Source organism: Morus notabilis, unplaced genomic scaffold (genome assembly GCF_000414095.1).
Source record: "Morus notabilis unplaced genomic scaffold, ASM41409v2 Scaffold1094, whole genome shotgun sequence".
Classification (NCBI taxonomy): Eukaryota; Viridiplantae; Streptophyta; class Magnoliopsida; order Rosales; family Moraceae; genus Morus; species Morus notabilis.
This window is the reverse complement of record NW_010365163.1, coordinates 104,608-128,375: the sequence shown is the minus strand read 5'-3', so window position 1 is coordinate 128,375 and position 23,768 is coordinate 104,608. Positions and strand designations below refer to the sequence as shown.

Genomic DNA, 23,768 nt, shown 5'->3' with positions numbered 1-23,768 from the left:
AATTTTTTTTATATATATAAAAATAAAAATATGTTTTAAATAAATATTATTTTTTAAAATGTATTTAATAATTATAAGAAGATATTATTTTTAATATAAAAAAATTTATTAATATTTTTCTTTATTTAAAAAAATGAGAAAATAAAAATAAAAAAATAAAAATCGTTTTTTATTTTTTTTTATTTTATTTTAAATTAAAAAACTATTTTATTTTTATTTTTAATTTTTAATTGTACTAATAGAGTCGCTTTCCTTTTTTCTTTTATAAAAAACGTGGACACAAAAAGAAGAACTATTCTGACAGTAATGTCTTAAAAGAATACGGCGAAAACGAAAGCGCTTCAATAATTCAAGTCGGACCAATGATTTCACATTTATGTCGATTGGTGTGGCAAACTTTCATACTCGTGAGTCACGATTACTGTCACCGACGAAAGGACTTTCGTTCCGTTTCCATCTTCAGCCGTACGTGCGGGCCAACCGGCGGTCCCCACTGTATATAGTGCTTGCCAAATATCCAACTTACTCACCACTACCACACCTTTTCCATGACTTGTGATCATCAATTCTGAACCACCAAAAACCGACCAAATATCCCAACATTAGGATCGGATCACTGCTTACTCATTCACTTTGTAAATTTAAATTTTTAATTTAAATTGAGATATGATATTTTTTAAGAATTTTTTACTGTAATAAAAAAATTTAATGTGACATTTTTTTAAAATTTTTTATTATAAAAACTTAAAACTAAAAATTTAAATCGGTGAAATGAAGAAGACATGCGTTCTAAACTAACCAACTGAACCGGTGGAATTAACCGGAAACATCGTCAACACATTTGCAACGTTGTTTTTGTATTTGGAAGGTTGATATGTAATGCTATACGCAAGAATGACGTATGCTTTATTAAGGGATTCTTCTTGTACATTTTTAAGTTAGGATAATCAGTTGAATTTGAGTTAATTTAAGTTAAAATTGTAACTTTAATTTGTATTTAGATATGCACATTTGAATTATGATTTGAATCAATAATCTTTTTGAGTTTGTGTTTAAGTGGATTAAAACTTAAATTTGTATTTAAATAGTATTTTAATAAAAACTCGATAGTAATAAAAAATTTTAATAAGATACATGGGTGAGATTTTATTCGTCTTTTCGTTGTGAATGCATAGAAAAAAAATCATCTCAATCATAATTAAAACGAAAAAATTATTGTATTTTTAAGAATAGAAAAAATATTGTTTATTAACTTGAGTTCGAGTTTATAAACTTGAGTTAAAGAAGAAATTTAAACTCAAATTTAACTACAAACTCGAGTTTAAACTCAAATTTTATAAAAAAAATATGAATTTAAATAAAGTTGTAACTCAAATTTAAATTTTTTCTGAATTTCGTTATAAAAGAACAACCTTTAAGCTAACATTTAATGGGTATTTTTGTAATTTCACTTTCCAGGGTGTATGTCATTTTGCTATAAAGAGAGATGGAGATAAGGAAACCATGGTGAAATGTACACTTGAATTCTTCCACACAAACTCAAAGATGGAGGTAATAGTTCTATACCCATCACCAGCAATAGGCCATCTTGTATCTCTCGTTGAGCTAGGAAAGCTCATTTTAACTTCCAAGCCTTCACTCTCCATCCACATCCTCGTCACCACCGCGCCTTACGACGCCGGTGACACCGCTCCCTACATCGCCGCCGTCTCCGCCACGACTCCTTCCATCACCTTCCACCACCTCCCGCGCATTTCCCTCCCTCCCGAGCTTTTGAACACCACGGCCCACCCCGAAACACTAATGTTCGAAGTCCTCCTTCGCAACAAGCCCATCGTGGCTGAAGCCCTACGTTCCATCTCTCAAAGCCACACCGTTCACGCTTTCATCATGGACTTCTTCTGCGCTAGCATCATCGAAGTCTTCTCTTCCGATCATCAGCTGAACAAGATCCCCACTTACGTCTTCGTCACTTCCCCCGCGTCTTTCTTGGCTTCTTTCCTTTACTTGCCGACCCTTCACGAAACCATCCCACAGAGCTTCAAAGACCTTAAAAACACTCTTCTAGACATCCCTGGATTGCCGCCGATTCCCGCGTTGGATATGGCAAAACCAATTCTGGACCGTAGCGATATGGCCTATGAATTCTTTCTCGAGTCGACAACCTACTATCCGAAATCAGATGGACTCGTCATAAACACTTTTGAGTCTTTGGAGCCTCGAGCCATCAAAGCCATATCGGATGGATTATGCGTGCCGCATGCTCCCACGCCTCCGGTGTACTGCATTGGACCGTTAATTACAGCCAAGGGGAAAAAAGGATCACAACTTGAGTGCTTAGAATGGTTGGACTCGCAACCAAGACAAAGCGTGGTTTTTCTCTGTTTTGGAAGCTTAGGCGTTTTCTCGGAAGAGCAACTGCATGAAATAGCGGTGGGCTTGGAGAGGAGCGGCCAGAGGTTCTTTTGGGTGGTGCGAAATCCATCGTCGGCTTCACCGGAATGGAACTTGGATTCGTTGCTCCCACAGGGATTCTTGGATCGGACGAAAGACAGAGGACTGGTGGTGAAGAACTGGGCCCCACAAGTGGAGGTTCTACGTCATGACTCGGTGGGCGGGTTTGTGACCCATTGCGGTTGGAATTCGGTGTTGGAAGCGATATGTGCCGGTGTGCCGATGGTGGCGTGGCCGCTCTATGCGGAGCAGAGGTTGAACAGAGTCGTGCTTGTTGAGGAAATCAAGATTGCTCTGCCCATGAAAGAGTCCGACGGCGGGTTTGTGAGCGCCAGCGAAGTTGAGAAGCGGGTCACTGAGTTGATGACAAGCTCAGAAAACGGCGGCTCGTTACGGAAGCGTGCGTTAGTGATGAAGGACGAAGCCAGAGCTGCTCTGAGCGACGGTGGATCGTCCCGAGCTGCGTTAGCCAAACTCACTGAGTCGTGGAAGCGTGGCTGAGTTGTTGGATCAAACGAACACAACAATTTAATCCCCGAGCTACTGCTAGTACACATAAAATGGTCCGCATTCTAGAGACGTGAAAGCATTTGTTTTTCCCTCCTTTTTTTATTACTGCTTTTAAAGTTTTTAAATTTACAACTATGAATGCTTCTTTTTTGAAAAAGTTGTCTGAATGCTTCTTTTTTTTAAAAAAAAGAAAGTAAAAATGAGAATTTGTTTGTGGCGTGTGCTAGAAAATTACGCGTCAATTATCTTTATGTTTTGCGTTTTTTTTTGGTATTCAGGACTTATTTTTCATATTCATCTTTAATTTTAAATTATAATTTATAATTTTTGACAATATTTTTTTTATAAAAAATACACGTAAAATAAAAATAATTTTAAATACATAAATTAAACGTCCTCTTAATTAATCGGTAGATATAATTAAATTTCACATTAAATTTCACATAAAGAGATGCCGGATGTGGGGAAGAAATGGTTCATTCTAATGAGCCCGAAAGAGATCACAAATTAAACAAGTAAAGATTGAATGGAAGACTCTCGTTGATGCAAATTACAGTACTCCTGGGATTAATTGATCGCGAATAAAAGATCAGTCACATATTTTACTTGGTTGTCTAGTCTTTGCTATTTTTTCTTTTTTCTTTTCTTTTCTTTTTAATATGATATGGGTCACTTTATTAAATTAACAAGAAATAAAACTACAAAGATCTAAATTTTAGAGTATGTTTAATTCGTTGATTTAAATTTTTAATTTAAATTGAGATGTAATTTTATGTGAGAATTTTTTTATTATAATTAAAAAATTAAATGTGATTATTTTTTAAAAATTTTTATTATAATAAAATTAAAATTTTAAATTTAAATTAGTAAAAGTAAACGGGACATTCATAGACACAAATTCCAGTAATTCACGCAACTTGAACTTGTCTGTTAATAGTTCCTTTTGGAGAGCAGACGTGCCTTGTTGGCAATCCTATATAGTACCAACTGGTACCAACTGGTATTAATTAACTTGCAGTTTAGCATCAATCATAGTAGTAATACCATAAACACATATACATCTAATTAATATATCTGTAATTACACGTGTAATTACACATATGCCAACTATAGATGTGATTTTAAGGTTCGTTTAATTTATTAATTTAAATTTTTAATTTAAATTAAAATATAATTTTATGTTAATATTTTATTATAATAAAAAATGTTAAATATATTTATTTTTTAAATTTTTTATTATAATAAAATTTAAATTTTAAATTCAACTCAATAAAATGACTAGAACTTTAGAATTGCGGCAAAAAGGGGTAAAGATGAGATAATTCTCATTATGGTAATACATCCATGCTTCTTTTTAGTTCTTTTTAAAACTTTTTTTTCTGACATATAAGTTCTTTTTAAAACTGTTTGATATGAAGGGCTTGTGTCCTTTTCACGTCAGGAAAAAGACAAAAAACTTTTGTGGAGGAGAATGGCGTCTCCAAATTACTTATAGCCCTATTATAGCCGTCCCTTTCTGTAAGAAGTCCCACCTCGGCAAAGTGAGCATTAATTCAAAAGATAAAACGACAAATAGTTAATAGATGATAATTTGATCCATATTTTTTTAAATACAAATTACATATTTTCGTCTAAAATTAAAGATTTTATAATAAAATATCTCTCAAATTTTAAGGATTATTCTTTTGTAATAAAATTCAGAAAAAATTTAAATTTGAGTTACAATTTTATTTAAGTTCACGTTCTTTTAAGTTTTAATTTTATTCAATTTTACTCAATTTTATTCAAATTATAACTTCAACTCAAATTATAACTCAATTTTAACTCAAAAATTACACTCAAATTACACTTCAAAACAACAACCCCTTAATTTTAAAGTTTTTTCTCAAACTTCAACAACTCTTATAAATTTTTCTCATTAACAAAATTTTTAATAAAAAAATGTCACGTGCAATATAAAAACTAACAAAAAAAAAAAAAAAAAAAAAAAAAAAAAAAAAAAAAAACTCTTTATAGAGGAGAATGGCGTCTCTGAATTAATTATAGATTAATTATAAGCGTCCCTTTCTGTAAGAAGGCCCACCTCGGCAAAGTGAGCATTAATTCAAAAGATAAAACGACAAAGAGTTCCTACAATATTATTTAATAGATGATAATTTGGTCCACATTTTTTTAAATATAAATTAATATTTTCGTCTCAAACTATAGATCTTATAATAAAATATCCCTCAAAATTTAATTTAGATTTTTTCTTTAAACTTCAACAACTCTTATAAATTTTTTCTATCAACTAAATTTTTAATGGAAAATGTCATGTCAAATACAAAAACTAACAAAAAAACTTCTAAGATTTAAAAAAAAACATGTATGAGTGTCGAATTATTTTTAATACACAATTACGCCATTAACTCTTTGTTATTTAGTCACACAGAAGTATAATTATGCAATAAGAGTTATCATTTATTTTATTACACCAACTTTTTCTTAAATTACTTGACCTAAGGAATTAATACCTTTCTGTTCCTAAACGCCAAATTTCTAATGGAAAACGATTGTAATCCTTCATCTGACATGACCAAAATGACATTGTGAGTAAATGGGGTCTTAAAAATAAGAAGATCAAACTGCTAGCGACGCAACAAATTTTTTTTTTTTTCTTTTATCGTATCAGAATTCAAACTCTCAAAAATTCCCCATTCACCCACTAAATAATTTATGAACTATTTGTGTCAATTATTATTTTTATTTACGCCACTCAATTTAAAAATAAATAATTATTATTTAATTAATAAAAAAAATGAAAGATATGACACTTAATTATTTAAAATGACGTACACATTTATATTTATATTTTCTTTTCTTTTCTTTTTCTTTTTCTTTCTTTTCTTTTTCTTTTTCTTTCTTTTCGTTTTCTTTTTCTTCTTTATTTTCTCTTTTTTTCTTTTTCTTTTTTTTTTCTTTTTCTAAGGAAAAAAGTTAAAGACTAACCTCTATAATCGAATAAGACGAATTGTATGAATTGTATTTGTATATTTTTTTTAAAATAGCGGAATGATTTTGTAGTTTTTTTAATATAAACGTGTTGTTTTCTAATAATATAGATCTATTATTATATGACGAATTGTATGAATAGTTTTTTTAATCGAATAAGACGAATTGTATGAATAGTTTTTTTATTATAATATTTTTTTTTCACATGTATAACTTAAGTTGAAAACTTGAGTTGTAAAACAAACATAACCTTTTATGTTTTAAAACTTTTTTTTTAAAAGAAGTTTGAGTATAAAAAATGCAAAAGTACTTGTATAGTTCAAACAAAAACTGGCTAGGTGTTTTCAAAATAGAGGTAATTTTACCAAAATAAAATTCCATTTAAATATGCCTAGGTGTCAAGTCAAACAACGGTGCCTACTCTTACTATGTATGTATAAGTATATTTTATAATTTAGGTAACCAATTTGTATTTGCCCGCCTCCATCAACAGTCCTATGCATTTCTAGAAATTCTTGGAGCTAATAAAGTCTGAATCATTGATGCCGTGATCAAGTAGTTCTAGAACTTTTCATAGATAGATCTATTAATCGCTAAATAATTTATTTATTTATATTTTTATATAGTCCCTATTCTTAAAATTGACATTAATAAAATTTTAAAACCAACTTGTAAGATAGTCACGTGTTCGTTACAAATCCAGTTACATATAAAAAATATTATAATTTTAAAGAAATTTCTGAAATAATAAGACTAGTTAAGAACATTTTGAATTTTGATGTGACTTTATTTTATTAAAAGAAATTATATAGCACGATAGATATATGATAATTTAAATTAAATTCTAAATATTCGTTGTCGATCTGAAAATTAAGGATGAAAATCACTAAAAATAAATAACAAATTTACTTAAAAGAAATATTAAAAAAACGATATAAATCGTTTCAAATCCGAATTTTCGAAGAACAAACAGTATTAAAATTCAGTAAATGGATGCAGAGTGGTAATCGAGGAGGCCGGCAGCACCAACACATAAGTTGAGAGTGCCGACTACTATTTTTTTTTTTTTTTTTTGCTACTCACAATAACTGAACGCCAAACTTGACAAAATTTCCTTTATATGTTACCTGCAATTCCATTTTTCTTAGGTAACTATAAATATAGAAACTAATTAAGATTAAAAATTTCCTTTATAGCTTAGCTTTTACGTATGTATACAAGCAACCAATTTGTAGGTGCTGGCCTCCCATGAATACTGTGCATTGATTGGATTTTGGTAATAACAATATAATAACAAAACAGTCCTAAACCTGTTTTAAGCATACATATATATTAGTGTCTAAATTTACTTTCTTTAGTATTTCTGGTCTCTATCCCGAAAATTGACTTCAAATTTAAAATATTTTTCTTTTCAAGCGTAATTTAAAGCAGTAGAACATTTTGTATTTAATTTGAATTTTTTTTCTCTTACAGTTTCAGACGAAAAATGTTAAAATTACTCTTTTAATCATTCTTTTTATCACTCTCTTACTTTTTAATTTATCACGTGTCATCTCACTTTCCCATAAAAATAAAGCATTGTTAGAGACCGTTATTTTTACATTTACGACTCTCCCACTCTTTAATATTGCATTTTTTTTAATGGATTATAGAAAAATTGTTTTTTTTTTTTTTTTTTTTTCTATTCTTTGTTTGTTTCTTAACATCTTTATATGTATTTTCTTTAGCCTTTTTTTCTTTTTGTCTTTTTTGCCCTCTTTATTCCTTTGTTCCAATAGAACAGATATTGGACATATATATTTTCTCATTTAATCAGTTATTCCGATTTCTAGCTAAATGTATATTATTTATATAAATAAATTATTTTCTAACCTCTTTTTCTAAAATAAAATGAAGATTTTCAAAAAAAAAAAAGCAAAAAAAAAGAGAAAAAAAAATAAAATAAGAACCTCGTTAATGTTGGCAACAGGAATGCTTTCAAGGATCTGCATATAAAGTGTTGCTAGATATGACTTTGTTGGAGGACTTGTAATATTTGGCTCTGAATAGAATTAAGGAGATTATCTGGTACATCAGTGTACTGGTAGGTTAAGTTTTTTTAATCATTTAATCTACATATTTTTAAATTTTTATATGATTTTATATAGATTTAACAGTTAAAAAACTTAATTTATTAATATGTTGGCGTATTGGAGAATGTCTTATAAAATTATTTAGTAATAATATGTAACCTAAAACTTTTTATGTAATATTTATTTTTTGGAAAGAAAAAAGTGTAACCTAAAACTTTTTATTTAATATTTATTTTTTGGAAAAAAAAAAGATGGTCTATAATAATGCTTTACTTTTATGGGGAATTAAAATGACACATGATAAATTAAAAAGTGAGAGTAAAAGAGACACGTGATAAATTAAAAAATGAGAGTGATAAAAAAAGTGAATAAAAGAGTGACTGTAATATTTCTCTTCAATTTATTACGTGAACATGGTAGATAACGTGACATGTATTAAGTTTTAATAATCCCTCGTGAATCTGAGAACCAAAATTATTAAAAAACAGAGAGAAAAAAAAAAAACGCAACAACTTGCCTAATTTCTTAAAGCTGGCTGGAATTTAGCTAAAAAATAAAAAACCTATTAAATGCATAGTGATAGCTGGCTGCACATTTAATTTGCATGGTACGATTTGTCGTTTACTTATCATCGAATCGAACAGTGAACAGTACAATAGTTGATCAAAGTTGTGGCTGCTTCTGCCTTTATGCGGCCTGCTTTCTCTTGTTATTGATTACCTCACCAATTTCATAATAACTATCGTCTTCCCATTTTGTTTGACGTGGCTAAAAGGACCACCATACGTTCAAGCTCTTCTGATATCTCTATCACAACTATTGCTTCAATAAATCAAAGCCTAGTCGCCAGTAGCAAGTTCCGATCCTCAATAGTCATAATTTACGTAATCGTATTATGATATTATGGAGGAGGCTATAGTTTTGTTCCCACCTCCAGGCGTGCACAGCCACTTGGTCCCGATGATAGAGCTCGCCAACCTCATCCTCACTCACCACCCCACCTTCTCCATCACAATCTTCCTCCTCAAACCGCCACCAAACTCCTCCAACCAATACCTCGCCGCCGCCGCCGCCGCCACCAAAAGCATCACGTTACACGCATTCCCTCCCATCCCCGACCATGACATCCCTCCAAACCTTTCCCCTCTCGAGCTGCTTTTTGAGCTCCCTCGTCTCCACAGCTCTAATATCCGCAAAACCCTACAAGCACTCTCCGAGAAAACCAAACTCAAAGCCTTTATCATCGACTTCTTTTGCTACGGAGCGTTAGAAGTCTCTAAAAGTCTCAGCATTCCCACGTACTATTTCTTCACCACAAGTGGAAGCGGTCTCAACTTTTTCCTTTACTTGCCCACTCTAGACCGCGAGAGCGGGAAGAGCTTCAAAGACATGGAGTCTCCCGTGTCTGCCCCGGGCTTGCCCCCCATTCCGACGCCGGATATTCCGTCGACGCTTCAGGATCGGACGGCTAGGATCTTCAAGTACTTCTTCGAAACCGCGATCCACATGGCGGAGTCGAGCGGGATCATCGTCAACACTTTTGAGTCCTTGGAAGAGACTTCTCTGAAAGCGTTACGCGACGGGCTTTGCGTGCCGGAGAAACCAACTCCGCCGATATTCTACGTCGGACCAATCGTTTTGAAGAGTTCAGATAATGGAGATGGCGGTAAACAAGAGTACTGTCTGAGTTGGCTTGACCAGCAACCTAGTAATAGCGTTGTTTTCTTGTGTTTCGGAAGCATGGGATTGTTCTCGGCGAAGCAGTTGTTTGAAATGGCGGTGGGTTTGGAGAAGAGTGGACAGAGATTCTTGTGGGTGGTGAGGGACCCACCCGGAGATGGTGATCAAGAAAGGAGCTTGGATGAGGTACTACCCAAGGGATTTCTGGAGAGGACGAAGGAGAGGGGACTGGTGGTGAGGAAATGGGCCCCGCAGGTGAAGATACTGAGTCATGACTCGGTGGGTGGGTTTGTAACTCACTGCGGGTGGAGCTCGGTGCTGGAATCGATCTGTGCTGGGGTTCCGATGGTGGCTTGGCCGCTCTACGCGGAGCAGAGACTGAACAGGGTGTTCCTTGTGGAGGAGATGAGGATTGCTTTGGCGCTGAACGATTCGGGAGATGGCGGGTTGGTGAGTGGGGCCGAGTTGGAGGAGCGAGTCAGAGAGTTGATGGGCTCCGAGTCGGAGAGAGGGAGGGAAGTGAGGGAGAGGGTTTTGATGATGAGAGACGCTGCCGTGAATGCGATGGGCAGTGGTGGGTCCTCTCGCCTTGCGTTGACTAAGTTGACTGAGCAGTGGAAGAAAAACTCAGCTTTGATCAATTAAGAGGACATTGTATTTTAAGTTTATTAAAAAACATATATATACCATGTATTTATATGTTTTTGAGATTGTAGCTCTGAATTCTACATTCGGGACAAAATTTCCCCATGTTTGATTCAACTATTTCAACCAAAACATTTAATTCAAATTGTGATAAAAAGTTCAAATTATAGTTTGTTTTAGAAATAAAGAGAGTGCATTCAAACCATTAACTGCAATTTAAATGGTTGATTTTAGATTTGTACCCCTAAAATTATAATCTGCATTGTTGACAATAGTTCAAACACAGTTATTTTTTTGTTTTTCTCTTCCTTTTAACTTCAAATTTAAAAATGTCATATAATTTTTTCGTTTCAACTATAATTTTTTCCTATATATTCATAATGAAGAGAGAAATAAATCTCTATTCATATTACATATTTAAACTTGTTGTTTACATAGAGGTTTTATTTTATTTGTTGCATAACTTTAATGACAATTTTTAACATTCTAACTAAATACAATTTAAATTTTACTCTAAATACAATTTATAATTTATTTATATATGCAAATATCGGTTTATATTGTAATTCAAATCACTACAATTTAAATTTTATAATTCAAAATAAATTACTACAATTCCAGTTCCAACATGGTCAATGGTAGTTTAGGATGTCCACGCATTACTAAGTGAATTGTCTTGGGTAGAGCCCAAGCCCAACCCTTTTATAGTTGAGAGTAAATTCAGGGTGTTTTAACACCACTTCCAGGACATTAAAAAAAGGAAAAAGAAAAAAAAGATAAATATACGCGAGTCAAAATTTTTATCGTTTATTATTAACTAATATGCTTTAGTCAAATAACTAAATTAATTAAAAAATAATAATAAAAAATAAAGATTAAAATCCAAGTCTCATTCTGGAGTGAGTTCAGTAATTCTCTTTAGAGAAAAAAAAAAACACACTTCTATAGGGTGGTTTAACAATATATTAGAATATTTTTTATATATAAATATATAATATGATCAATGGTATCTTCATGCTCCCCGACCCCACAATATAAGAAAAGGTCGAATTCATCCATCAATTGGCTGGTTAAGATCCTGACACTTATACCTTCATCAGCAATTAGTACAAAGTTCTTATATAGTACACCAGCATAATCTATACCAAACGGCAGAGTTTTTGTGTGCGCTACAACTCAAATTTCGGGCAGTTAAAAGTGAAAGCTCCAAGTCAGGACATCCTTACCATCTATAAAGTTGAATAATATACTCAAGTAATGTAATGGTCATTGTTACGTCATGGTCGAGCAGGCGACCATTCTCTCGAACGGCAAGCGTCGAGACTTCCTCATTGAGAATCAGTTGCTGACGTCGAGAGAATTACTGTAGTTAAGGTGCCCTTTGGACGTCGAGAGCTCATGCAGGATAACAGACGTCGAGCACCTCGCTCAGCTTGTGGTGGTCATTACGTCGAGACAGCAGATCCAGTCAAATTCATCAACAGTCTTGTCAACTCAGGGAAGGATGCACTGTGCCAACTGTTACTGTCGAAGTCAGGAAATCAGGTAGTCGGTAAGAGATGTTAGCCTGATTTCTTGAGATTGTCATCATGAAAATGCACCTACGCAATCCCAAAATCCAGGAATAGAAGATGGCTCCCTCGGGGAATGCAAAGGGGATCTCTCACATGTAAAGGCCTATAAATAGAGCCAAAAACCCCATTGAAGGGTTACGCATTGTTTCATTACTCAAAGAAAAACCTATAATCTCAGAAAGATTAGTGCATCCACAAGTGGACTAGACCAAGAATTCTTGCCGAACCACTATAAATTCTTGTCTACTTTACGTTATTTTACGACTTTAATCTTTAGCTAATCCGTGAGTGCTTATGGTGAGTGTCTTTGGAGAGTTAATCACGCATTGTTAGAAAATCACTGTCAACAATTTGCGCTAGAAGGAGGGCCGGCTGAACCCAGAAATCGAAACTAGTAAAAAACAACAACCATGCCTCTAAAAAACACTCGCAGCCTGACGGCTAATCAGAGAGGCAAGGAGGGCCAGCCTCCCACCGTCGCAGGGACATCAACGAATCCACCATTACCGGCCGCTGGAAATCCCCCAGACCGTATTCGCCAGCTCCAAAAGCAGGTTGAAACACTTGCTGTAGCCGTGGAAAGAATAGCTACGGCCCTCGCTGGGCGGGATCAAGGGCAAAACTCAATACCGCCGTTAGAGGATGCGCCGATGAACCCAGTGAACGTCGCCGTTGGAAACCAAGTGATTGGTGACCAACATAGTGACGCCGAAGGGGTCAGTGATAGTGGGGCCAACGACCCCCGCCCAGCCAGGTCGAACAGGTCCGTAGGAAGTAGGCAATGGGCAGCCAGAAGGAGAGCCCAGGAAAGGGCTGCGGCACAAGCTATGAATGACAGGGACGCACCTCCTCGACCGTAACAGGGCGCTAACAAGAGGAACGTTGTCCCAGTGGAATCCTCGTCTGTGCGCGAGGGAGACCTTAGGGGAAAGCTGAATGCTCGGCGTGACCGAGACGCACGACAAGCCAATGAGGAAGAACTCGCAGCTGAGAACAAGGCTCTGGCCGAGAAGATGGCCAGATTAGAAAAGCAGATAGGGAGTCGGCTGAACAACTTTGAGCAGGTCATGAGAAAGTTGGCCGAGGTTGTAAACGTCGATGCCAAGATGTACACGTCTCACGAACCTGTTTACAGAAAACAACATCCGGGTACCCTTGTCTGACAATTATAAGCCACCCCTATCCCGTTGTACGATGGGAGAAGTGATCCAGACGACCACTTAGAAGTCTACACGGGGCATACGGTCCTACATGGGTACCCCGAGGAGGTCATGTGTCGGGCGTTCAGGAATCATCTTTCTGACTCCGCCAGGAGATGGTTTAGGTCCCTGAAACTGAACTCTATTACTAGCTGGGATGATTTGAAGAACGCCTTCCTGACTCGATTCATAGGTGTCAAAAAATACATCCCGCCCAAACAAAACCTTTCGAAGGTGCACCAGGGACCTAACGAGTCCCTAAAAGATTGGATAGCCCGGTTTGGAGAACAGGTCGCCGCCACTGAGGGAATCTATGACGAGGTAGCCCTGATGAGGGCACTGTCGATCATGAAGAAGGACATCCCCTACAGTACAGACCTCGACCGGAGGCCACCCCAAACCTACCAGGAATTCCTGACGAGGGCACATGGATTCATCAATGTCGAGGAAGCAAATAAGGCCTTGAAAAACAAGGCGGTAGCCCTTACCAAAGAAGATGCAGGGCAGGCGAGCAACCAAAACAATGGCAAGAAGCGCTGTGGTAACCATCAGGTGCAAGCCGAGCAGAGGTACAATCCAGCTCTAAACAATAGGAGTGGCAACGCCTCGGCGGGCCAGGGGGATAACAAGCGACCAAAGCCGTAAAAATACGACGCCTACACCCTTTTAACCATGGGGATCGAGGACGTCTATCACGAGATCAGTCACCTTCAAGTACTGCGTCGACCACCACCGCTGAAGTCTGACCCAGCGCGAAAAAACCAAAGCAAGTATTACAGGTTTCACGGTGAGAGTAGGCTCACGACAACTGAATGCTATGACCTGAAGGACGAGGTCGAGAGATTGATCCGAGAGGGGAGGCTCAGTGAATACCGAGCCGACCGTCGAAACAACAACAATCGGCGGAATAACGACCGACGGGAAGATCAAAAGCATGACAATCCGCCCGAACCCGTCGGTGTTATAAGAACGATCTTCGGAGGGCCATACCTCGGCGGCACCTCTCGCTGTGTGCAGAAGGATTACATGAGGGAGGCAAAAGACAAGTTCAACTCGAGGGTCATGAACGTCTCCGAAAGAGAAGCCAAGGCCGCACGATACGAAGAGGCTGAGATCACGTTCTCAGAGGCCGATGCAAACGGGGTGCATTTCCCCCAAAGTAACACTCTAGTCGTGGAGGCCATGATCAGTAACCACACGGTTTGCCGCATCCTGGTCAATAATGGTAGTTCGGTGGACATTCTATACTCTGGCTGCCTCGATAAGATGGGGATTTCCCAAGCGAGGTTGCAAAATAGCGCACAACCTCTATATGGCTTCACTGGGGACAGTGTTATCCGAGAGGGGGCAATAAAACTGCCCATGACCATTGGAGACCGACCACACACCTCGACCGTAATGTCAAAGTTCTTGGTGGTGAAGGGAGGTGACCAAAACAACGCGGTCATAGGGCACCCGACATTGAGGGCGTTGAAGGCGGTTACGTCCATCTATCACCAGATGATAAAATTTCCAACTCCCAACGGGATCAGAAAAGTTTGAGGAAATCAGTACGAGTCGAGGCTCACGTACTCGGAGACAGTCCGCCACTACGCTGAGCCAGTGCAGGCGAGGAAAGAAATGAGAATGGTGGTGGAAACCAGGGCAGAAGAGTTCGATCTGGATCCGAGGCTCCCAGCCGGAAAAACTGGAACGGGACTGGTCGAGGAATTGACCGAGGTCCCCATCAACGAGAAAGAGCCTACAAGAAGGCTGAGGGTGGGCTCAGAGCTGGGAGAGCATGCCCGTGAAGGATTGATCGAGTTCCTCAAAAGCAACCTCGACGTGTTTGCCCGGACTCACGAAGACATGGAAAGGATAAGCCCTGATATCATATGCCACAGGCTAAACATCGACGAGAAGTGTCCGCCCAAGAGGCAAAAGCGTCGACCTATGAACGTGGAGCGGTATGAGGCCCTACGGGAGGAGGTCGACAAACTAATCAGGAATGGCTTCATCCAAGAAGTCCTGTATCCCGAATGGGTATCGAACCCTATGTTGGTACGGAAGCCCAACGGGAATTAGCGAACATGTGTCGACTTCAGCGACCTGAACAAACCTTGTCCCAAGGACAGCTTCCCGCTACCAAGGATAGATCAGCTAGTTGACGCCACAGCGGGGCACGAACTCCTGAGCTTCATGGATGCATACTCTGGGTACAACCAGATACCAATGTTTGACCGTAATGAAGAACATACAGCGTTTGTCACTGATAAGGGCCTCTACTGCTACAAAGTCATGCCCTTTGGCCTCAAAAATGCGGGAGCAACCTACCAGCGCCTCGTCAATAGGATGTTCACGGAACAACTGGAAAAGTAAATGGAGGTGTATGTAGACAATATGCTGGTAAAGAACAGGAAAATTGAGAATCATGTGGAGGACCTTAAGAGAATGTTCGATGTCCTTAGGATGTACAGAATGAAGCTAAACCCCCACAAGTGTGCGTTCGGTGTCGGGTCTGGAAAATGTTTAGGGTTCATGGTGAGCAGTCAAGGAATTGAGGCCAACCCGGCACTCCTCGATATGAGGTCACCGAGGAAGCCTATGGAGGTCCAGAAGCTGATAGGCTGTGTGGCTGCCCTCAACAGATTTATTTTAAAATCCACGGACAAGTGCATACCTTTTTTTGATACCCTGAGAGGGAGCAAGCCGTTTCAGTGGACGAAGGAGATGAACAAGCATTCCAACAATTAAAGGCACCTTGGGAAGCCACCTCTGCTATCCAAGCCGGCGGCCGGGGAAATGTTGAGCCTGTATCTGACGGTCTCAGAACACGCCGTTAGTTCAGTGTCCAGTGTATTACACTAGCAAGCGCCTCCTCGACGCGGAGACGAGATATCCCCATATGGAAAAGCTCGCCCTCGCGCTGGGTGTGACCTCGAGGAAGTTGCGCCACTACTTCCAGGCCCATAGCATTCAGGTCTTGACAAACCACCATCTCAGGCAAGTATTACAAAAGCCCAACGCTTCTGGTCGACTCCTTTAATGGTCCATAGAGCTCAGCCAATTCGATATCGACTACAAGCCACGGACCGCCATCAAGGGCCAAGCCCTGGCTGACTTTGTGGCAGAATTCACAGGGTTGCCAGAAGAAGTGGAGCTAGATGACGTGCCACTCCGTTGGAAGCTCTACGTCGATGGGAGCTCTAATGAAAATGGCAGTGGGGCAAGATTGGTGCTACAGACGCCAGAGGGGCACAAGATAACCTCGACCATCAGGTTTGAATTCCCTGCGTCTAATAATGAAGCCGAATACGAGACGCTGCTGGCCGGACTCCTGTTGGCAGAGCACTTAAAGGTGGGGAACATAGACATCTTCAGTGATTCGCAGCTGGTTTTGAATCAAGTAAAGGACCAATACGAGACCCAGGATGAGAAAATGGCCGCGTATCTCAAGAAGGTCAAAGAGGCCTTGGAGAAATTCATGGCCTATGACATACAGCAAGTGCCAAGAACAGAGAATAGCAACGCCGACGCCCTCACTAGGTTGGCGACGTCGAAAGACACCGAGCTATTAAAGCTAGTGCCCGTGGAAGTTTTAAAGGCCTCTACCACCGAAGGAAAGCCTGAAGTCATGCTAGTAAATTTCCAGCCAAGCTGGATGGATCCAATCATCAGATATATGGTCGACGATGAACTCCCGAAAGATAGACAACTAGCAAAGAGGACGAGGTATCAAGCGTCGAGGTACACAATGCACGACGATATCCTTTATCGAAGGGGGTACTCGACGCCCCTGCTCAGGTGCCTCGGCGAAGAAGAGGTAAAGAATGTGCTCTCGGAAGTACACAGCAGGATATGTGGAAACCATGCAATGAGGCAGTCCTTAGCCTACAAAATACTATGGTAGGGGTACTATTGGCCTAATCTCAAAAAGGATATAGCCGAGTATGCTAAGAGGTGTGAAAGCTGCCAAAGGTACGCCCCTACTCCTCGACTGCATTCAGAGGACTTAACGTCGATAGTCTCTCCCTGGCCTTTTGCTAAATGGGGGATTGACCTTATTGGTCCACTACACAAAATCCCTGGGGGATATAAGTTCGCCATTGTGGTAGTCGACTACTTTACCAAGTAGGTGGAAGCTGAGCCACTGACGACTATCTCAGAGGAAAAGTGTACCAACTTCATACGGAACAACATAGTTTGCAGGTTTGGTGTACCACATTCTCTCGTGTCTGATAACGAGAGACAATTCAACAACGACAACACCAACCAGTTTTGCGAGCTGTTGGGAATTCATAAGAATTTTTCCTCTGTTGTATACCCGTAGTCCAACGGCCAGGTCGAGGTGGTCAATAAGATCATAAAGGTCACGCTTAAGCGACGGCTCGACAGCTACAAAGGAAAATAGGCAGACGAGTTGTCAAAAGTCCTGTGGGCCTACAGGACAACGAGTAGGACTACCACGGGGGAGACTCCCTTCTCGATGGCCTACGGAGCCGAGGTAGTCCTTCCAGTCGAGGTATCCATTCCGACCAGCCGAGTAACTCGGTATGAGGAGGATAGGAACGCCGAGCTAATTGTTACGTCATGGTCGAGCAATTAACCATTCTCTCGAACGGCAAGCGCCGAGGCTTCCCCGTTGAGAATCGGTTGCTGGCGTCGAGGGAACCACTGTAGCTAAGGTGCCCTTTGGACGTCGAGAGCCCATACAGGATAACAGACGTTGAGCACCTTGCTCGGCTTGTGGTGGCCATTACGTTGAGGCAGCAGATCCAGTCAAATCCATCAATAGTCTTGTCAACTCAGGGAAGGATGCACTGTGCCAAATGCTACTGTTGAAGTCAGGAAATCAGGTAGTCGGTAAGAGAGGTTAGCCTGATTTCCTGAGATTGTCATCATGAAAATGCACCTACGCAATCCCAAAATTCAGGGATAGAAGATGGCTCCCTCGGGGAATGCAAAGGGGATCTCTCACATGTAAAGGCCTATAAATAGAGCCAAAAAACCCCATTGAAGGGTTACACACTGTTTCATTACTCAAAGAAGAACCTGTAATCTCAGAAAGATTAGTGCATCCACATGTGGACTAGGCCAAGAATTCTTGCCGAACCACAAGAAATTCTTGTCTACTTTACGTTATTTTACGGCTTTAATCTTTAGCTAATCCGTGAGTGATTATCGTGAGTGTCTTTAGAGAGTTAATCACGCGCTGTCAGAAAATCACTGTCAACAGTCATGTATTTGCAAGTGAATGTTGATTTTTTTTCATTAAAAAATAATTCCTAAAGGGAACGACCAACAATAACATATCTTAACATATCTCCCTTATAAGTATAACTAAAAGGATCCTCAAATATTAATAAGATTAATGTTCATTGAACGTTCAATAGAGACAGATCTTACCTCTCAGATGAGGAGCGCGTCACGCAAGCCACTTAATTATGTATATATATGCCGAAAGCCAGTGGTGATATAACAGGAGGTATTTTGGGTAAAAAGCTACATGCAGTAAAATAGTAGAAAATCGTCCATCTCTGTTATTATTGTTTTTATTATTATTAGAAATTCAGTACCAATCCCTCAAAAAATAAAAAACTTCAGTATCAAGATCAAAAGCATATATAAGCCAATATGTCGTTTAAGTTGATTTTTTATTTTTTATTTTTTGAAAAAAAAAACCTTGAAATACTCCACGTTGATTAAGTGAAACTTACGATTGATCAAGTAATTAATAGACCTATATATAGTTCTGTAATTAAACATTGATTAGGCCGATCTGAACTGTTAGGTATTTTTATTAGTTGGCATTTTATTGGTAATCTTATAAAAATTCAAAAAATAGATTTAAGAAGATTTCGTATTACAGAAGAAAATTCGCAATTAGATTTGAAGTTAAAGTTACAGATTTTGTTAAGTTGAGATTTGGAGATATAAGGATAAAGACTTGGTCAAATAAAGATAAGACGTTGGTTGAGATTTGAAAAGATAAAAATAAGACCTTAGTCAAAAGAAGATAAGGCATTAGTTATTTGAATTTAAATGAGATTTTGGAAAGGAGATAATGGTAGTAAGATAAAGTGAAGATAAAATCTTGGTTTTGAAGTTCAAACAAGATTTGAAGAATCGGTAGAACAAAGAGCTTGATGTATTACGTAAAGCGTGAGAGGTTTGCATGTGATAACTATATATTGTTAATGTTGAAAGTGAATGGAGCTTGGAGAAGAAGGCAGCGGGTGAGGTAAGATATATAGGATATAAATGCCGAAAAGGTGATGATGGAGTCAATGTGAATATAAAGTTATTATCGAATTTGGATAAGGTGGTGTATAATCTGAATTCAAAAGGAGATCTAGTTCTAGTTTGAATTTAAATATGCGTCACGAGGAGATAACATGAAGATATTGTGCATATATTTTGAGAAGTAGATTCTTGTGAAATCTAAGAAGCTTTATTTAAAGGCTTCATCGCAGCTCATAATGGACAGGGGTTTAATAGAATATTTTCATAAAAGAGTATGTGAGTTTTTATGAGCCTAGTGCGCTATTGAGATTGTCCTTCGGGAGAGGGATTTGTTGCTTTCGGGAGGAAGTTTTACCGGTCGAAGGGAGTTCGTCAGGTGAATAGAAGACGTGTGGTGCACACTAAATAATCATTGTGGAGATTCGTCACAATGGCGTCATTGTCTAGGAGGGAGTTCTTGAGTGAATAAGTCCGTCCGATGTCTGTAATTTCTAGAACATAGTGAGACTGTTTACTGTCTGAGCGTGACCCCGCAGATGTAGGTGTGCGTACCAAACTGTGATATCATATTGTGTGTTCCTTTACTTTCTGCACTTTATTCTACTCGAACAACTGAACGTAATTAACCCAGATATTAATTAATTAAGCCGTGTTTCAGACAGTGTTTTAACATTATTTGAAACACCAAACGTAACATCAGATCTAACATGAACAAAACCCAAAACGAAAGTACATCAATTTGCTCTCCCTCGATCGATCGAATTTTCTTTCGCACACTTACTGATCGATAATTAGATGATCATCAAAACCGCAAAGGCAGCTGGAATGCAAAATATATGCAAAGTAGGGTGCAGGTAGTCATGGTCTCATTGGAGAATTGACAGAGAAGGCATCAATTATGAGTTCACGGGCGACAAACAAATTAAAGACGAGCCCGTGACATAAATAGAAGCTGATTCGAGGGAATTATAATCGAAAGCAAACAAAAGCATGTTATTAAAACTCCGAAGCCGACAAAGATCTTATGTTTTGAGGTTGACACTTTTGGATTCGTATTCCCTTCTCAATGATCAGTACTCTCTCTCTCTCTCTGTGCTAGCTAACTGGCCATCACTTGCTCAAACTACCCGTGACCACGAATTATTTGTCGAACAAAGTACCAAAAAACTCTTAACGCCTTGGCTAAATGAGAGAGAAATTATAATTGAAGAAACAATTCACCAATTAAAATTTACTGATTAAATTAATTAATTTATTTGTGTCAGCCCTTACAGCTATATGGGTAAGCACACTAGCTATCTCATTCACCAATTAAGATTATATAGATCGATTACATGCAAAAGAAAACATGCGCAATCAGTCAGAGGAGTTTAGAGCATGCATTTTATAACCTACTACATGCAAGTCCTGAAAATCAAATAAAGAACAACTTAACCGAATATTATTGCTGCTATCCTAATTATGAACGTATTTAAGTAATTGCTGATCAAAAGTTAGAAGTACATTGCCCCTTGTCACCGTACTGATCTAATTTTTCTAAGAATGCAAAGATTCGAGCTCAAGCAATTTTTTTTTTTTTTCACTTGATCAATAATAGATCCGACGAACTATATACCCCCAAAAAAAAAAAAATTTAGACTTTTCAAAGTTTTGTTCTTTGCCACATCTTCTGCCGAAAGGATAAACAGGCACTTATGTCGTATATTAGAAAGAAAATAGGGTAAACAACAGTGATCTCTTCGGGTTTTTGGAGAAGAGATTTAGAAAAATTAAATTTACAAAACTTTGTGATTGGATAATTTGGATTTGATACAATTTATCGATCGATCTATTTCGTTCTTTACCTCCAAAAATACAAAATGAAGCAATGGAGTAGCTATATACCTTTTTTCTTCCATCTGTTCTCATCTAACGTCTGAAAGTATCTTGCTTTATTTCTTGAAACAATTATGAAATGCACATTACAAACATTAAGTTGAGAAAAAGGAAAAAAAAAATGAAACTTTTATTGATACTTCGACTTTTGGGATTTCTTTCATTTTTTTGAGCTTGAAACCCTTCTGATGAGAACAAACAAACAAAGCACGCGATATAACACAAAGAACCCAATCAAGATGTAAATATTGGTCCACCTCTGCCTCTCATGAAGCCCTCTCTTCTGCAACACATCGCCTCCGGTCACCATGCACTCCTTGCTCTCCTCGTACCACAAAAAACACGTCGAGACGAGACATCCATACTCGTTGATAAGAAGTGCATCTAGGGCATACTTGTACATGGAAAAGAAGTGCATGAAGAGCCAGTACTTGGGCAAACTCTCTTTCGAGATGAAATATCCGGAGAAGAGAAAGAAAGCCCCAAGAAGAATTGTAACAAGTGAAGTCCCGGCAATGTAATTTGGAGCCAAAGAGCTCAAAAAAAGGACAAACGAGTTCGCCATAAGAACAATGGCCCATATGACCAATACAAAGTAGGCGAAAGCTTGCCATGAAGCGCAAAGTCCTACCAGGAAATAGACCGAGACCGAGTATATGATTGCAATGGCCAACAAGTAAGGCATGAACACGAGTGTGTTGGCTATCAGATAGGACGAGAGCCTATAAACCCCACTAGAAGTTTCCCTTAAAAGTATTGGCCTCTCGTTGATGAAGATCGTAAGAGCTTCGGTTGTGGAAGAGAGGAGGAAAGTAAGAGTAAAAGCGAAGAGACCGAACCTCTTTTCGATGCCTTCTTTGTCGAATCCGATGTTGATGTAAATCGTTCCTAGAACAAGTCCCACGATTAGAGCCTCCAACGTGTTGGTTAACAAAAGCTGTCTGGTTCTGTAAATGATCCTCCAAAACCTGTTGTACAATGTGAGCACTTCGTGGATTCTTGTGCTTTTATATCTCACAAAACTATTTCTTGCCTCTTTAATATCATGATTATGATCAGAAGGAGAATTTGTAGTAGTACTAGGTGATGGAGGGTCACTTATGGCTTTTAACTCAGGAAGCTGGTTAAGTACTTCCATGGCGTATTCCAGTGGATTGAGCTGCAAGGGAACGGTGAATCCATTGCTGAGCAAGAAAGATTGAAGCGAAGAAAGCGTTCCGTGGTGAACGACAGTTCCTTTGGAAAGCAAGAGTATGCTATCGATAATGGAGAGGATCTTGAAGCTGGGCTGGTGAATGGACAAAACGACAGTCCGGTGACGCGAGACGCAAATGGACTTGAGGATCTGCATGACGTTGAAAGCGGAGGTGCTGTCGAGGCCGGAGGTCGGCTCGTCGAGGAGCAAGACGGCGGGGTCGTGAAGAAGGCTTAACCCGATCGAAACGCGGCGTCGTTCGCCGCCGGAGAGGCCGTGGCCGAGGAGGATGTCGGAGAGGTGGGTGAGTTTGAGCTCCGTTAGGAGGGAGGAAACGACGGCGTTTAGGTCGGAGGCTTTGGGGATGAGGAGGCGGGCGGCAAAGAGGAAGGTCTCGGAGACGGTGAGGAGGGGGAGGCAGGCGTCGTGCTGGGGGACGTAGGCGGAGAGCTTGCGGAAGGAGGAAGGGACGAGAGGGGAGGAGTTGAGGAGGAGAGTTCCCTTGGTGGGGGAGGTTTTGGCGGCCAAGATGTCGAGAAGGGTAGACTTGCCGGCGCCGCTGGGGCCCACCACGGCTAGGATTTGGGTAGGGCGGGCGGTGAGGGTGACGTGGCGGAGGATGTGGGGGGGTTGGGTGGGGGTGCATATTGGCTTGAATAAGGAGGTGATGGTGGTTGACTTGGTGTAGGAGATTGATGAGGCTGTTAGTTCGTAGGTTTTGAGTTTGGGTGGCGGCGATTGGGATTGGTTTTCCATGGGGGAGTATAGTGGAGTGAGGTAGAGAGAGAGATGATCAAAGGGGTAATAGTTTTGTTGAAGAGAGAGAAATATTTGTGGAGATCATGGGTGTTTATTGAGAGGTTTAATTAGATAAAAGTGGATAAGAAATAAGGGTTAATGTAGTTCAGTAATAATAGAGGATAAGAATAAGAATGTGAGAATAGAAAATTAGTTGTCTAGCATTCCCTCTATATTGATAATTTTATTTTCATTTTTCATTTTTGAACTTAATTAATAATTTTATTTGTTTTGTGGTAACCTCTAATAATTCAACTAATTAGTAGTGCATGTTAGTTTTTTATTTTTACATGTTAGTTTTTTTTTGTTTTTATATAAAAATATTGGTGCAATGGCTAAAGTATAAATATAAAAACAAAAAAAAATTGGTGCAATAATACTATAAGCTAATTAACAACTATACCTATTTTTCACAGAAACTTTATAAGTCGAAATTAACCCCAACTTTTATCCATCGTCCAATGGTATCGTTCTCATTTTCTAATAATCTACATGCTCAGTTTCTATTTTTTTTTTTTTTTTGTGTCCTTAAATTTTGACCTGTAATTAACCT

General features: G+C 38.7%; 5 protein-coding genes across 5 annotated transcripts; 4 read left to right on the top strand and 1 right to left on the bottom strand.

Moving 5' to 3' along the window:
* Positions 1-1,487: 1,487 nt before the first annotated feature.
* LOC112093413 (UDP-glycosyltransferase 88A1-like) lies at positions 1,488-3,006 on the top strand. The gene has a single exon (XM_024171771.1). It carries the CDS (start codon positions 1,504-1,506, stop codon positions 2,953-2,955), a length of 1,452 nt encoding a protein of 483 aa, XP_024027539.1. The 5' UTR covers positions 1,488-1,503; the 3' UTR covers positions 2,956-3,006.
* Positions 3,007-8,563: 5,557 nt separating this feature from the next.
* On the top strand, positions 8,564-10,494 carry LOC21397361 (anthocyanidin 5,3-O-glucosyltransferase). The gene has a single exon (XM_010107422.2). The coding sequence runs from the start codon at positions 8,931-8,933 to the stop codon at positions 10,350-10,352; it is 1,422 nt and encodes a 473-aa protein (XP_010105724.1). The 5' UTR covers positions 8,564-8,930; the 3' UTR covers positions 10,353-10,494.
* A 3,303-nt stretch (positions 10,495-13,797) lies between these two features.
* LOC112093420 lies at positions 13,798-14,667 on the top strand. Its single transcript, XM_024171789.1, has one exon. The coding sequence runs from the start codon at positions 13,798-13,800 to the stop codon at positions 14,665-14,667; it is 870 nt and encodes a 289-aa protein (XP_024027557.1).
* An 816-nt stretch (positions 14,668-15,483) lies between these two features.
* On the top strand, positions 15,484-17,014 carry LOC112093419. The gene is made up of 3 exons (XM_024171787.1): positions 15,484-15,733; positions 15,823-15,942; positions 16,161-17,014. Exons 1-3 carry the CDS (start codon positions 15,484-15,486, stop codon positions 17,012-17,014), a joined length of 1,224 nt encoding a protein of 407 aa, XP_024027555.1.
* Positions 17,015-21,332: 4,318 nt separating this feature from the next.
* Positions 21,333-23,173, bottom strand: LOC21397360 (ABC transporter G family member 8). Its single transcript, XM_010107421.2, has one exon. The coding sequence runs from the start codon at positions 23,171-23,173 to the stop codon at positions 21,383-21,385; it is 1,791 nt and encodes a 596-aa protein (XP_010105723.1). The 3' UTR covers positions 21,333-21,382.
* Between the last annotated feature and the right edge of the window lie 595 nt (positions 23,174-23,768).